Source organism: Colobus angolensis, unplaced genomic scaffold (assembly GCF_000951035.1).
Source record: "Colobus angolensis palliatus isolate OR3802 unplaced genomic scaffold, Cang.pa_1.0 Scaffold372, whole genome shotgun sequence".
Taxonomy (NCBI): Eukaryota; Metazoa; Chordata; class Mammalia; order Primates; family Cercopithecidae; genus Colobus; species Colobus angolensis.
The window spans coordinates 1,055,081-1,072,345 of record NW_012117066.1 but is presented as its reverse complement, the minus strand read 5'-3'; the positions used below and the strand labels follow the sequence as shown (position 1 = coordinate 1,072,345).

Here is a 17,265-nt window from a genome sequence, read left to right as displayed (position 1 = left end):
GCAAAAAAAAAAAAAAAAAAAGATATTTGTCCTTCTGTTCACAACATGGGTGTTCCAAATATTCAGACACGATTATCAACTGATACACATTCAAGATAGTTGCCTTCCCCTGCTGACAGAAACCGATGAGGTTCCTGAGGATCTTAAACTGCCAGAAGGTAAAGTAGGCAAATAAATACAAGGAAAATACAATGCAGGTGAAGATGTACAGGTATCTGTCATGTGTGCAATGAGTGAAGAATATGCTGTAGCCATAAAACCCTGCAAATAAATGGGAGCCTTGACCTCCCTGGCTTAAGCAATTCTCCCACCTCAGCTTCCCAAGTAGGTGGTATTACAGGCATGTACCACCACGCCTGCCTTATTTTTGTATTTTTTGTAGAGACAGAGTTTTACCATGTTGCCCAGGCTGGTTTTGAGCTCGCAGGCTCAAGTGATCCACCTGCTTTGGCATCCCAAGGTGCTAGAATTACAGGCTTTTAAAGTTTTTAGTATGATCTCTGAGGTCATTAATTTTAGATCATTCTTCTTTTCTAATATATTTATTTAGTGCTGTAAATTCTTTCCTAGGTACTGCTTGTACTGCTATCCCACAAATTCTGATATATTGTGTTTTCATTTTTATTTAGTTTAAAACATTTGATAATTTCCCTTTTGATTTCTTCTTTTTTTGTGACATTCTTTATTTTTTTGTTTCCTGCTGTAAAGCCATAATTATATAATCAGTGTAGAAAGAAATGTATAAAATATTGTTGTAGAAAATACTGGGTTCTTCGGGAGGCAGAGATTGCAGTGAGCCAATATCATGCCATTGCACTCCAGCCTGGGCAACAGAGTAAGACTCCATCTCAAAAAAATGGAAAATACTGGGTTCTTGTCACATGACCAGGAAAGATTAGGCTCGCAGACACATAGAAGGGTGAGGAGTAAAATTATTGAATGAAAAAGAAAAACAACTCAGCAAAGTGAGATGAAGTCCTGCTAACAGACTGTCCACCTCACTGATTTGATCCCAGGTCTTCACACAGAAACAGGAGAGGCCAGGCTCCTCCCCCCTGCAAATGGCATAGACTTCACAAGTCTTCACCCTGTCTTCCTAGTATGCGCGTTGGTTGGAGATTCTCCTGGAACCTTTTGTTAACTTGGTTATCTTATTCTCCCCTCTAAAAACGTGCATCTAAATGCCATTAGAATAAGGATAAGGATAAGGATAAAGACTGATTTTAACTGCCTCCTGCTGACAGGGGCCACTGTTTTGGAAAAACAGCAGTCAGATCTTCCTAGAGGGCTATCTACAGGTTCCCAGCTAGTTCCTAGTGTCCGTTGTCCAAGGCTCCTAGTTGGATGACCGTTTGGAGCTAGATGGCCCAGTCAGGGCTATGTTCTGACATACTAATGTGTCCATGCAGGTGGATGAGGTTATGATTGGTGGTCCACAAGCCTAGGGTGATGGAGAGACCAGGTTGCTGCTGCAGGTTCAGGGTCATTTCCCAGCTTCCAGGATGTCCTGGCATCTTAGCTGTGCATCTCCCAGGACCTGGAGATCACAGGGCAACGGAGGCTGTGACAAAGTCACCAGAGACTCCCAAGGTGGAGGACGCAGAGACAGATCCCCCCTATCCCCCCCCCCGCTTTTTTTTTTTTTTTTTTGAGACAGAATCTTGCTCTGTTGCCTGGGCTGGAGTGCAGTGGCGTGATCTCAGCTCACTGCAACCTCCACTTGCTGGGATCAAGTGATTCTCCTGTCTCAGCTTCTTAAGTATCTGGGACTATAGGTGTGTGCCACCAGGCCCAGCTAATTTTTGTGTCTTTAGTAGAGATGGGGTTTCTCCATGTTGGACAGGCTGGTCTTGAACTCCTGACCTCAGATGGTCCACCCACCTCGGCCTCCCAAAGTGCCAGGATTACAGGCATGAGCCACTGTGCCTGGTCTGATTTCTTCTTTGAACCATGGATTGCTTAGATTTGTGTTTAGTTTTTAAATGTTTAAATCCTGTTTTTTTTTGAAACCTAATTATTTTATTATAAATATATAAACAAAAATTTTAAAGACACTGAAAAATGTACAAATATACCACTGTATTTAAATTTTTTTCCTTAAAGTTTGTTTACAGCTATAAAGCAAAACAGATTTTACCAAATTAAGTACAAACGAAACTTCAAATCAGTGAACTTTAGATTAATAGTATTACTGGAAAAGTATGGATGGTATTGTTTTGTTGAAATTATTTTGCTGCTCATGAGTGAATATGGTACTTTCTAAAACAATGGCACACTTATATGTGTCACTTTAGTTTCTTTTACATAACCAGTTCTCAATAAAGATTTGTGAATTTAATTTTCAGGAAGGTGTAAATAATTTGAAATATTTTGATGTATCAGAAAACCAAAATCTGAAGTCTTTATCTTTGGCCCACTGCACGTTATATCTATCTAACCTCTGTATAGACTATATAGATAAATTTGGATTTCACTCTCCCTATATATAAATACATATGTCTACTTATATCTGTATTTTTACTTATAGGTAAATAAACATATATAGATTATATATTTTAAGTTATTAAACTAATTATACATGCTATAAAACGTTCAATGCAGAAACGAATGAAGTAAGAAATGAAAGCCCTTTTGTACAAACATTAGGTTGCTGTAACAAAGGTCAAAACAATAAGGGATTAAAGAGGATAGACTCTTATTTCCCTCACATCATAATACACATGGTATCAGTCTTGGGCCGATCTGGTTGATTGTGCAGTGATGGGCATGGGCCTCTTCTTTGTGACTCTGCCATTCTCAGTACATGGCTTCCATTTTAGTCTAAGATGGCTGTTTGCTTTTACCCCACTCAGTGGTTTTTTGGTTCTCATGAAGGTGCTTTTTTGTGTGTGTGTAGTTGTTAAATTGGTGTACTTTTGTGTGTGGGGGAGCAGTCAGTGGATCTGTGGATTTGTTCCACATCTTGCTGTACCCCAATCCTGCCCTCTGAGATTCTGTCCCCTGTTCTTGATTTATAATTTAATTCTTTTGTGGTTAGATAACACTGTGTTATATAACTTGAACTCTTTTAAAGTTATTGAAACTTGTGGCCCAGAACATGGTCTTTCATGATGGATATTTTTTGTGCATTTAAGAATTCTGTATTTTGGCCAGGTGTGGTGGCTCATGCCTGTAATCCCAGCACTTTGGGAGGCCAAGGAGAGTGGATCACTTGAGCCCAGGAGTTCAGGACCAGTCTAGGCAACATGCGTGAGACCCTGTCTCTACAAAAAAATGGAAAAATAATTAGCTGGATGTGTTGGTGTGCACCTATAGTCCCAGCTACTGAGGAAGCTGAGTTGGGAGGCTGAAATCAGAGAATTGCTTGAGCTCAGGAGGTTGAGGCTCCACTGAGCTGTGATGGTGCCTTTGCACTCCAGCCTGAGTGATAGAGTGAGACCCTGTCTCAGAAAAAAAAAAAAAGCTGATAGCTTTTGCCTAGTAAGTCCAACATCTGGGCTTTATCAGGAACAGTTGCTGCTTATTGCTATTTTTCATTTTCCCATGCCCATACTTTTGTATTTTTTTGCATGTCTCTTAATTTTTTGCTGAAAACTAGACATTTTTAAATAATAATAATGTTGCATCTCAAAATGAGATTTTCCCAAGGTTTGTGGTTGTTTTTATTTTACTGTTGTTTGCTTGTTTCATGACTTCTCTGAACTAATTTTGTAAAGTCTGTTATATTTTTGTGCATGAGATCATCAAAAACTGTACTCAGTTATAGTGGTTATGATTAGACTTGGATTTCCTTAAATGCCTTGAAGTTAAGGCTTCCAGTCTTTACTGTGAGGTTCTGTGTGCTTGTTGGTTCACCCCTTCAGTACTCAGCCAAGCAGTTATCAACTCTGCTTTACCTTTTACTTCCTGCTTACAAAGAACCTCAAGTTTAAAACACAAGTCTCCTGCCCGTGAATATTTCAGATGTTTTCAAAGTCCCCTTTGTACATATTATTCACCATTCACCAGCTTTTCCTTTTAAGTTGTTTGGTTTTTTGTTTTTTTTTTTTGCCGCATTCTGTTGTTGCTGCCTTAAGCAGTTACAGTGTTTAAACAATTGCTTCTGATTGTTTTTGACAAACACACATAGTGATGGTGGGTGGGTGCAATGGGGAGTGTGAAGAGGCTGTTTTCAGCAAGTGATTTTCAAGTAAGGTCAAGAAAGTCCTTATGGCACCACTGCACTCCAGTCTGGGTTGACAGGGTGAGACCCTGTTGCAAAAAAAAGTAGGGTGTGGGGGGCAGGCACCATGGCTTATGCCTGTAATCCCAGCACTTTGGGAGGCAGAGGTAGGTGGATCGCTTGAGCCCAGGAATTCAAGACCAGCCTGGACAACATGGGGAGACTCCCCTCTGCCCGCCATCTCTACAGAAGAATACAAAAATTAGCTGGGTGTGGTGGTGCATGGCTGTGTGTAGTCCCAGCTACTCAGGAAGCTGACGTGGGAGGATTGCTTAAGTCCTGGAGGTGGAGGCTATAGTGAGCCGTTATAGCACCACTGCGCTCCAGGCGACAGAGTGAGATCTTGTCTCCAAAAAAACAACAAAACAAAACAAAACATACACACTAAGAGATACACACAAAGAGAGAACTCTTTGTGAGTTTTTCCAGGGAAATGTCAGATAAGTCAAATAGTGATGATTTTCTTGGGGAACTGGAGTTTGGATGAGTTCCATCTGTGTTGAAGTGGCTTCTTGGGTGTCTTTAAAAAAACCTCATCATTGTAGGATATTGGTTTTTCTCTTCAGTGTGGAGCTAGAGAGAAAGGAGTAGTAATAGCACAAGTTAAAATGCCTGATTTTCCTAACCAAGATTCAGCTGTTTTTTCTTGATTAAATGCCACTGCAAAGGGTTCTTGCAATCCTTTGGTTAATTTCCAGAGTTCTTAAAAATTTGAGTTTGACAATTTTTGTCAGCATTCTTGTGCCTTTTATGAAGGAGAGGATGTTTAGAGGTCCTTACTCTGCCATTTTTGCTAATCTCACTCTCAATGATCTTTTCAAAAGATTTAAGTACTAAAAAATATTTTTTGTATTTACTCATGGGGCAGCCATTTCTGCTGTTCTTCCTTCCTTATATAGATCCATGTTTTAATATGATACCATTTTCCTTCTGCTCAAAGGACTTCTTTAATGTTTCTTTTAGTGCAGGTTAGCTTGTGATGAATATTTTCAACTTTGTATATCTGGAATTGTGTTTTTTATGCCTTCTATTTTGAATGACTGTTTTGAGGAGTTAAGTTTTTTTGAAATAAGTAATCTTATATTAAAATTCTATGAATTTTAAAACATTAATTTTTGTAACCATCTATGTACAATTTTGATACAGAATAGTTTCATTACTCCGTAAAACTCTTCTGATACTCCTTATCTTCATACCCTCTGCCCTGCCATACTTTCCTGACTCATGGGAATCACTTGTCTGCTCTCCATTGCTGCTGTTTTTGTTTTTGAGAATGTCATATAAATAGAGTCCTATAGTATGTAAAGTTTTTTATTTTTTTGAGACCCAGGTTTCAGGCTGTCACCTTGGCTGGAGTGCAGTGGTACAGTCACAGCTCACTGCTGCTTCAACCTTCCAGGCTCAGTCAAGTGATCTTCCCACCTCAGCCTCCAGATTAGCTGAGATTACAGGCGTGTGCCACCATGCAGGTCTAATTTTTAAAAACTTTTTGTAGCGATGAGTTCTCCCTTTGTTGCCCAGGATGGTCTCAAACTCCTGACTTTAAGCAGTTCTCCCACCTTGGCCTCCCAAATTGCTGGGATTACACATGTGAACCACCACATGTAAAGTTTTGAGACTGATTTCTCTCATTCAGTGTTGTATCTTTGAAATTCATCCAAGTTGTTAAAATATGGCAGTTTATTTTACTTCTGAGTAATATTCCGTTATGTGGATGAATCACAGTTTGTTAAATCCTTCATTTGTTGATGGACATTTGGTTGTTTTCAAGCTTTGACTGTCACAAAGCTCATGATAATGTTTGTGCTTTGATGTGTATGTATATATAAATTTGTATTTCTCAATAGTAAACAGCCAGGAGTGGTATTGCTGGGTCATATTGTTAAGAGTGTGTTTAACTTTCTGTGAATGTTTTACATTTTGTTAGATTATCTTCCAGAGTTGCTCTACCATTCTGCATATCCACCAGCACTGTATGAGTGTTCCAGTTCCTCTGCATCCTCAGCAGCAACTTGGCATTGTCAATTTTTGTTGATTATTTTAGCCATTCTAATAGGTGTGTAATAGTATCTCATTGCGGTCTTGACTGAATTTCTGTAATAGCTGGTAATGTTGAACATGCTTTCTCATGCTTATTTGCCATCCATATAACTTATTTGGTGAAGTATCTATTGCAAGCCTACCTCTCAAAATGGCCCTAAATGACTTTATGTAGTGATAAAAGTTGTGTTGCAATCACAGGTTAAGTAACAGGTAAAGCTTCTGATTGGCTGTTGACATTGCAGCCTTGGGCAGAATCAGAAGTGGCATATATGAAAATAGGAGTAGTACATCACACATCCATATTTTGTATCTCCACGGCCACGGTTTATTTTTTAAGTTTTATCAAAATGTAATGCATTTGACATTTAAATGAGGATTTCTTTGATGAAATTTATGTTTCTGTTTCTACATTTTATTAATCTGTGCTATATGGTTTTTCTAAATTCCTTGTAAAAAACTTTCTATGGTGGAAAGGGAAAAAGCAGAATGGACAAACTATTCTAGGCATTCAGAACTCAGCAATGTCAAGCTTTTTTGTGTATATAGTTTGCAGATGGTTTGGTGATGGTTGAGAGCCTGGGCTCTTTTCCATGACTTACTAAGGTACAGTATAATCTAAACATAATTTTTATCTAAGCATAAAAATCTGGAGATTTTCGTGAATCTGCATTTGCTGTTATCATTATAGAATAATTTCTTAAGACATAGTAAAATGTAATTTCACAGAAATTTAAATGCATGCATGATAAGTAGAGCGGTGGTTGTCAGACTTTGGCTTACGTCTGAACCACTCGAAGGGGGTTTATAATAAGCACAGATTGCTGGACCCTATCCTCAGAGTTTCTCATTTAATAGTTTTGTGAGGGACCCAAGAATTTGAATTTCTAACAAATTTTCAGGAGATGCTGATGTTTCTGGTCTCAGGACCATGATATGATGACTACTTGAGTACAGATGTAGTTGCTGGGGCATGAACTTCGTTGACCTCCTCTCCGTGTCTTGTATGTGTGCGTGTGTCTATGTATATGTGCTCTGCACAGTTACAGTTTAGCACAAACAGCTTTGCATTTAGGGAGGTGTTCAGTAAATGGCTACTTGAGGATTTTGAAGTTAGAGGGCATGCCGTTCCCATGAGATTATTATAGGAGAAGAAAAAAGCTCTGCATTGAATCATCTCTGTGTCTTTTCTAGTTTTGTTTCTTCAAATATAATGTGAATGCTCAGGCTAGGGCAGTGGCTTCCTTTTTTTCAAAACATTTAAATGTTAAATTTCATTGAGCTATATTAAGCTATAACTTACAATATAATGTACACATTTAACGTGTACAGCTCAGTGAATCTTGATAAATGTATATATCCATGTAACCACCATCATAGAATTGAACTGTAGATTATCTTTATCACCCATTGTGCCCCTTTGTAGATATTTCTCAATTCCACCCAGATTCCCAGATAACCACTGATGTGCTTTCTGTTACTCTTGTTTTGCCTTTTCTAGAATTTCATGTAAATAGATTATATGATATGTACTTTGTGCCTGGTTTCTTGTGCTTAGCATAGTGTTTGTTGATATCATTAGTTTACTTTTATTCCTGGCCAGTATTCCATTCCTAGGTACATAACTGGGTGACAATTTAGGAAGTTTATAGTTCTTATTCTTTTGTAATGAGTACTCTAGCTTTGTTTTAAATAGGCATAATAAAGTATAGTACATTATGTACTGGAATTTCATTTCATTTATTCCATTCTAAAATTGTAATTATTTTGATGTAATTATTATTTTCCTAACTCCTTGTTACTTCAGTTTAGCAAATTTTTAAAAAAGTAAAAGTATAAATATATTAAGACTTTTTTTAGGGGGGCTTTGGAATGTGAAAAAGAAATCCAAACTGTAAAGAGCATTAAGTTTTTAAAATTATAATTTATTTTGGCTGGGCGCAGTGGCTCATACCTGTAATCCTAGCACTTTGGGAGGCTGAGGTGGGCAGATTGCCTGAGCTCAGGGGTTCCATACCAGCCAGGGCAACACATTGAAACCCCATCTCTACTAAAATACAAAAAATTAGTCAGGTGTGGCAGCGTGGGCCTGTAGTCCCAGCTACTCGGGAGGCTGAGGCAGGAGAATTGCTTGAACCCAGAAGGCAGAGGTTGCAGTGAGTTGAGATCACTCACATCACTGCACTCCAGCCTAGGTGACAGCAAGACTGTCTCCAAAGTAAATAAGTAACATAAAATACAATTATGGTTTATTTTACTGAATAGCAGAAAATAAAATCTGCTTGGTCTTCTTTCAGTTGTTAATTGCTTTTTAAAAAAATTTTACCTGAACCGTAAATGAGTCTGAACGTAAAAGCAAATTGCCCTTTTACTATCTCTTTAGCATTTTGTCTCTGAGCTGACCTAAGCAGCTGACTTAATCCCCCCTCCAAAAAAAAAAGTTTTTTTTAAGTGAAACTAATGAGAATTATTTATTTTGACAGGCCTTTGGAAATGCAAAGACAGCTCATAATAACAATTCAAGTCGTTTTGGGAAGTTTATTCAAGTAAATTACCAGGAAACAGGCACTGTACTTGGGTAAGTACTGCTACTTAGCAGGCGTAGGCTTCGGAGCATGTTTTAATTTTTGTCTTTACCCTTTTATAAACTATATATTATTTCATTCCCAGACATTGATGTCAACATTAAAATTCTTCCCTGTCAACTTTTTTTTTCTTTTGGAAAAGTTCAAACCTCAGAAAAATTTTAAGACTAATGTAACAGTCGCTCATACCCTTAACCTAGATTTGTTAATTGTAGTCAGTGTGGTGCATTTGCTTTCTGTATATTATGCATACATTTGCTCTTTTAAAAAATTGTTTTCAAGGCTGGGCACGGTGGCTTATGCCTGTAATCCTAGCACTTTGGGAGGCTGAGGTGGGTGGATCACCTGAGGTCAGGAGTTCAAGACCAGCCTGACCAACACAAAAATTAGCCGGGCATGGTAGTGCAAGCCTGTAGTCCCAGCTACTTAGGAAACTGAGACAGGAGAATCTCTTGAACCTGGGAGGTGGAGGTTGCAGTGAGCTGAGATTATGCCATTCTACTCCTCCATTCTGGGTGACAGAGCGAGACTCTGTCTCTCAAAAAAAAATTAAAAAAAAAATTGTTTTCAAGTAAGTTGGTATTTTCTAATCTACATTTTTCTATATAACCATATTATTCAAGAAATACAATTTTGTTACAATATTGTTTCTTATTATATAGTCTATATTCAGAGTCCTCTGGTTGTGTGAGCAATATTCTTTATAGTTTTTTTTTTAAATAGACTTTATTTTTTAGAGCAGTGGTAGCTTCACAGCAAAAATAAGAGGAAAAGTACAGCAAATTCTTACGTATCCCTTTAAACTCCCCCTACCACCACTCTTACCTGTGGTTTCTTTATGCAGTTTCAGTTACCCAAAGATAGTTGAGTATAGTACAGTAAGATGTTTTCAGACAGAGACCACGTGCACATACATTTTATTACAGTGTATTGTTATAATTGTTCTATTATTTATTTATTTTGAGAAGGGTCTCAATCACCCAGGCTGGAGTGCAGTGGTACAATCTTGGCTCACTACAATCTCCTCCTCCCGGGTTCAAGTGATTCTCCTGTCTCAGCCTCTAGAGTAGCTGGGACTACAGGCGTGTACCACCATACCCGGTTAATTTTTGTATTTTTTGGAGAGACGGTGTTTCACTCTGTTGGCCACGCTAATCTTGGACTTCAGGCATGAGCCACTGTGCCCAGCGCACTTGTTTTATTTTATTATTAGTTATTATTAATCTCTTACTGCAGTGGTCCTCAGCCTTTTTGGTGCCAGGGACTGGTTTCGTCGAAGACAGTTTTTCCACAGACTGGGGGATGGAGGAATGGTTTCGGAATGATTCAAGCGTGTTACATATATCATTAAATTCTCATAAGGAGTGTGCAGCCTAGATCCCTCGCATGTGCAGTTCACAATAGGGTTGACATTCCTATGAGAATCTAATGCCACCGCTGAGCTGACAGGAGGTGGAGCTCAGCTTTGCTCAGTTGCTGGCCGCTCACCTCCTGCTGTGTAGCCCGGTTCCTAACAGGCCAACCACTATAAGTCCATGCCCTGGGGGTTGGTGACCCCTGTCTTCTGTGCCTAATTTATAAATTAAACTTTGTCATAGGCATGTATGTACAGGAAAAAAAAAAAACTCAGGCCAGGCACCCCTATAATTTCAGCACTTTGGGAGGCTGAGGCAAGCAAATCATTTGAGGTCAGGAGTTAGAGACTCACCTGGCCAACATGGTAAAAGCCCATCTCTACTAAAAATACAGAAATTAGCCAGGTGTGGTGGCATGTGCCTGTGAACCCAGCTGCTCAGGAGGCTGAGGTGGGAGAATCACTTGAACCCAGGAGGCGGAGTTTGCAGTGAGCTGTGATCGTCTGGGTGACAGAGCAAGACTCCTTCTCCAAAAAAAAAAATTCGAGGAAAAAAGCCATATATATATATATGTAGTATATAGATATGTAGTTTGTAGAATGGAATATATATGTGGGTTTGGTATTATTTGTGGTTGGCATCTTGGAATGTATCCCCCATGGATAAAGTGGAAGGGGGGCTACTATAGTTGAAAGAGAGAGCCTTTGTAGTTAAAACAGACCTGAGTTAAAAGTTATGCTTTTTACTAGTTGTGTGATCTTAATATCTTTCAGCATCAGTTTCTATACTTGTAAAATAGGGGCAGTAATATTTGCCATGCAAGGTGGTTGTGAGGATTTAACATACTAGTTCATGTTAATTTCCTTTCTGCCATTTTAGACAGGTAAGAGCCTGTTTTGGTAATTTAGACTGGAAATGGCAATGGTAATTCAGAGAAAGAAATTTTAATTATTGGTGGTGGTAGTGGCAATGGATTTTCAAAGAACCCACATTTGAGCTTTATTTTAATGAAGGAATGCAATTTACTGGACAGACTGGGAATAGACTAGGGAATTGGAAGTGGGAGGAAGAAAGTGAGCAGTGCAGTCAGGAGTGAATGGAATCTTTGAGGGATTCTGTGTTTGTGAGTGACTGAAGCATATAGCATGTGGTGGTAGGCAACTGGGAGAAACACAGCTTAAGAGTCAGATTCTGCCCCCTAAGAGGTTTGTCCTAATAATTTGAATTCAGTAATCTAAAGCTTTTACGTTTCAGATTCCGATTCAGAACCCCTTTCCAGTAAGATCTTAGCTGATTGCACCCATTTGGGTAAGAAGTTTTAAAGACTTGGAGGGCACAATCTGGATAAAGAGAAAAAAAAGACATAAAATTGATGTTTAATTCCTCATTACTTTCAGGATAAAGTTCATTCTTCTGGCATATAGTATATTAGCTCTTGATCCTAGTTCGTCCGCCTATCTCATTCTTTAGTCATACTTAACTTGGGTCATACACCAGTGATGTTTCAGTAGATGATGGACCACATATACTATGGTAGTCCTATGAGATTTTAATACCATATTTGTACTGTACCTTTTCTATTTTTAAATACACAAATACTTACCATTGTGTTACAGTTGTGTATAGTATTCAGTGAAGTAACATGCTGTATAGGTATGTAACCTAGGAGCAATAGGCTATAACATAAGGCATAGGTGTGTAGTAGGCTATACTATCAAGTTTGTATCAGTGCACTCTGTGATGCTGACAAACAACAAAATTGTCTAATGATGCATTTCTCAGAACGTACCTCCATAGTTAAGTGATACATGACTAATTGTTTTGTTGGTATGTGTACCCTCCTTTCTTTATAACCTTACATAAAGGCAGTTCTCTTTTCCTTCTTGTTAATCCTTCAGATTTTGAATTGGTTTACCCAGTCACTCTTTCACCAGATATATGTAATGAATGTTTACTCTGTGCTGTGTACTCAATATCCATGGGAATTCTTCTTTACATCGTTTTTCCTTCTTGGATTGAATCTCAGGTGTCTCTCTTTGTGTATGCATAATATCCTTGTCATTGCTCTATAATAGGCCCTATCAACTCAGTATGATAGCTCCTAGATTACGTACTTTCTCACTAGTTTGTAAATCATTTGAGAATGGGTAGTAGATCACTTATTTCCATATTCCTTGTGCTTGATATAGTGCCCAATAAATAACTATGGAGTAAATCATTATATAATAAATTGATTTTAGGCTGTGACGATAGCATAAATATATAAAAAGAAACTCTGCATGTCTTTGAGGCTTATGTAGTAGTCTGGCCAAAGTATGTTTGGAAGAATGTGTAGTGGTACAGTAGCCTAGAAATAATGTAGAGTCTGTCTTTGGGGATCTTGTGTACTATGTTTTAAACTTCTTATTGTATTTTGCTTTACTGAAGGAAAAAAGACTCATGACCATATGAATTTAACATGGATAACACTAACAGTACCCATAACACAATTATAATAGCATATATATATGTATGTATGCATGTATTTTTTTTTTGAGACAAATTCTCACTCTATCACCCAGGCTGGAGTGCAGTGGTGTGATCTTGGTTCACTGCAACTTCTGCCTTCCAGGCTCAAATAATTTTTCTGCCTCAGTCTCCTGAGTAACTGGGATTACAGGTGCCTGCCACCATGCCTGGCTAATTTGTGTATTTTATTAGAGATGGGCTTTCACCATATCGGCCAGGCTGGTCTTGAACTCCTAACCTCAGGTGATCCTCTCGCCTCGACCTCCCAAAGTGCTGGGATTACAGGTGTGAGCCACCTCGCCCAGCCAATGGTGAATATTTTGAAATGATCTGGATAGTATTCTTTATACTTCTACACTGTCTCCAAATGTTTGTCTATCTTATATTAAACTTTACTATTTATATCAACCAATTTTATTTTTCTTATAGTGCCTATGTTGAAAAATACCTACTGGAGAAGTCCAGACTCGTTTATCAAGAGCATAATGAACGGTACGTATTTTTATTTGTGTAATTAGGTGAAGTTAACATTTGTATCATGCCGATTGACTTTTAAGGTCTTTGTGTATTATGACCCTTAATTCAGTTTACATCATGCATAGCTTTATGCATAATTGCTATTTCATTTTTTTTTTTTTTTTTGAGACGGAGTCTTGCTCTGTCGCCCGAGCTGGAGTGCAGTGGCCCGATCTCAGCTCACTGCAAGCTCCGCCTCCCGGGTTTACGCCATTCTCCTGCCTCAGCCTCCCGAGTAGCTGGGACTACAGACGCCCGCCACCTCGCCCGGCTAGTTTTTTGTATTTTTAGTAGAGACGGGGTTTCACCGTGTTAGCCAGGATGGTCTCGATCTCCTGACCTTGTGATCCGCCCGTCTCAGCCTCCCAAAGTGCTGGGATTACAGGCTTGAGCCACCGCGCCCAGCCAAAATTGCTATTTCTGTCGTGGGCAGAACTTTGCAGTTTTTCAGAGGCTGCTAGGAGATCTTTATTTGGTATATAGAACTATTGCAAACTGTCAGAACAAGTAAGCAGTTTCTCAGTTGTTCCTCATTCCTCTTGGTGAGCAGTGTACCTCGGGACTTTTCTCCCATTTCCTTAGTGTTCTTTTTCTAACTTGAGAAAAAAATTTTCAATAAAGCTCTTAATTTGATTGTATTACTTGAGGTATACAGGTCTTTAGAGATGATATATGTGGTATCCTTCAGATGGAGAAATAAGATAGAGAAGTAAATTAATGATTTGTTTCATCCTGCAGTGAGATTTGGATAAGAGAGGGTTTGACCTACATTCAAATATTGGATATGCCTTGGGCATCTCACTTAAATTCTCTGCTTCTTGTTTATTTATTCCCATTTTACAGATGGAAAACTATTAGTAACTTTTTCTAACACGTTTTAATGATGATGAAATAAGGGGATATAACTCTTATTTCCTTGGTTTTGGAGAATGAGAGGTGAAGATCCAGTTTTTACAAACCAATTCTCTAGAAGAGTTTGTGAAGGATTGGGTTAATTCTTTAAACGTTTGGTAGAATTCACCAGCAAAGCCATCTGGTTCTGACTTTTATTTGTGTGAAGTTTTGATTATTAATTCAAACACTTCAGTTATTATAGATCTGTTCAGATTTTTTGTTTCATCTGTAGTCAGATTTGGTAGTTTTTATCTTTCCAGGAATTTGTACATTTCATCTAGGTTGTTTAATTTGATGCCAAAAACTTGTTTTATAGTATCCCTTACAGTCTTTTTTGTTTATGTAAGATTGGTAGTAATGTTCCTCTTTCATTCATTCCTGAATTTGATTCTCTGTCTCTTTCTGTGCCTGTCTCATCAGTTTAGATAAAAGTTTAATTTTGAAGATCTTTTCAAATAACCAATCTTTTAGTTTCATTGATGTTCTCTCTTTCCTTTTCCTATTTCATTTATTTCTGCTCTGATGCTTATTATTTCCTTTATTCTGCTTGATTTGGGTTTAATTTGCATTTTTTTTCTAGTTTCTTAAGGTGGATGGTTAGGTTATAGATTTGTGATCTTTTTTATATGGGTTTACAGTTATAAAGCCCCTCTAAGGACTGCTTCAGCTGTTTTCCAAGTATTGGTGTAGTGTTTCGTTTTTGTGCATCTTGGAGTGTTTTATAATTTTGCTTGTGACTTCTTTAACCCACTGGTTACTTAGGAATGTGTTGTCAAATTTCCATGTATTTGTATTTTGGAAATGTGATTTCTCATTTCACCGCAAAGTGTTTGGAGTAGTTGTATGATTTCAATCTCCTTAAATTATTGGGACTTGTTTTGTAGTAGACTACACATGGTCTACCCTGGAGGATACTCCATGTGGACTTGAAAAAACATATCCTCCTTATGTTGGCTGGAGTGTTCTGTAAACATGTGTTAGGTCTAATTGGTATATAGTAATTTTGAAGTCCTCTTTTTCTTGTTCATCTTCTGTCTGATTACTTTCTTCAATATTGAAAGTGGAGTATTGCAGTCTTTCAGTATTATTGTTGAATTGTGTACTTCTTCTCTTAGTTATATCAAGTTCTTTTTGTGGCCGGGTGCACTGTCTCACTCCTGTAATCCCAGCACTTTGGGAAACCAAGGCAGGTGGATCATTTGAGATGAGGAGTTTTAGACCAGCCTGGCTAACATGGTGAAACTAAAAGTACAAAAACTAGCCAGATGTGGTTGCATGCGCCTGTATTTCCAGCTACTCGGGAGGCTGAGTCAGGAGAATCACCTGAACCTGGAAGGGGGAGGTTGCAGTGAGCTGAGGTCTCACCACTGCACTCCAGTCTGGGTGTCAGTGCGACACTCCGTCTCAAAAAAAAAAAAAGTTCTTTTTGCTCAACGTTTTTTTGGGCTCTGTTCTTAGACACACACATATATATTTTAAATTGTTATATCTTCTTGATGGATTGGCCCTTGTGTCATTATAAGGTGGCCTTCTTTGTCCCTAGGAACAAGTTTGGTCTTTAGCTTTATTTTATGTGGTATTAGTAATAATTAGTAATTATTGTTTTATCTGGTATTCTCTAGCTTGCTTTTGGATATTGCTTGATGGTATCTTTTTTCCTCATATTTTTATTTTTAACCTATTTGTGTCTTTGAATCTAAAGCTTGTCTCTTGTAAACAGTATGTAGTTGGACCATACATTTTGTTTTTATCCATTCTGCCATTTATCTACCTTTAGAATAGAGTGTTTAATCTACTTATACTTAATGTAATTATTGATAAGGTAGGATTATTAATACCATTTTGCTGTTTGTTCTCCATATGTGTTAACAATTTTTTTGTTCTTCTGTTCTTCTATGCCTGCCTTCTTTTGCATTAAATAAATGCTTTCTAGTGTACCATTTTAATTTCATTGGCATTTCTTTTTATTATTTTTTGTATTCTTATTGGTTACTCCGGGTTTTGTAGTTAAAATCTTAACTTATAACAATGTTGTTTGGAATACTGACAACTTAATTTTGATAGTATATAACAAACTTTGCTTGTATGTTGCTCTATTCCTTTCTTGCTCCTTTGTCCTGTAATTGTTATGCAAATTACTTCTTTATGGTGGTACATCCATCAACACATTTATAATTACTGCTTTATGTAATTTTTCAAGTTTAATAGGAAAAAAGTGTTATAAATAAAAAATAGGCCAGGTGCAGTGGCTCCTGCCTGTAATCCCAGCACTTTGGGGAAGCCAAGGTGGGCAGATCACTTGAGGCCAGGAATTCGAGACCAGCCTAGACAACATGGCAAAACCTTATCTCTACAAAAATTAGCCGGGTGTGGTGGTGCACACAGCTACTTGGGAAGCCGAGGTAAGAGGATCACTTGAAACGAGATAGAGGTTGCAGTGAGCTGAGATTGTGCCACTGCCCTCCAGCATGGGCAACAGAGTGAGATCCTATCAGTCAATCAATCAATGAGTTAATTAATTTATACTGTCTTTTATATTTGCCATTGTTCTTTATTTCTTCATGTTTAATTGAATCTTGTCTAGTATCCTTTTATTTCAGTCAGAAAAATGAATTGCCTTTAGTATTTCTTGTAAGGCCCATCTGTAGCTGTGAAGTCCAAGTTTGTTTATCTGGAAGTGTTCTAATTTCTCCTTTATTTTTCCTGGATATATACTTCTTGATTGACTTTTTTTTTCCTTTAAACATTTTGAATACGTTATCCATCTGCCATGGTTCCTGATGAGAAATCAGCTGTTAATCTTATGTTAGGATTTCTTGATGAGGAGTTTCTCTCTTGGTGCTTTCAAAATTCTTTGTTTGCCTTTCAAGAATTTTGGTTTGTCAAAATGTGGATTTCTTTGAGTTTATACTTTCTAGAGTTCATTGAGTTTCTTGGATGTGCAGATTAATGTTTTCCGTCATATTTGGAGAGAGATTTTGGCAATTGTTTTTTCAAGTATTCTTTATGTCCCTTTCTTATTTCTCCTTTTAGAACTCCTAGTATGTATAGGAGTCTTTTTTTCTTTCTCTTCTTTTGTGTGTGTGTGTGTAGTGACAAGGTCTCTCTCTGTCACCCAGGCTGGAGTGCAGTGGTGTGATCTTGG

At 37.9% G+C, this 17,265-nt stretch overlaps 1 protein-coding gene across 1 annotated transcript in view; it reads left to right on the top strand.

Annotated features, from left to right (window-relative positions):
• MYO9A (myosin IXA) overlaps nucleotides 1–17,265 on the top strand; it is a 260,868-nt gene that overhangs the window by 26,127 nt on the left and 217,476 nt on the right. The window contains exons 3-4 of the mRNA XM_011953817.1: nucleotides 8,746–8,840; nucleotides 13,140–13,202. Coding sequence (XP_011809207.1) covers nucleotides 8,746–8,840; nucleotides 13,140–13,202 — 158 coding nt within the window. The remainder of the gene's footprint in view (nucleotides 1–8,745; nucleotides 8,841–13,139; nucleotides 13,203–17,265) is intronic.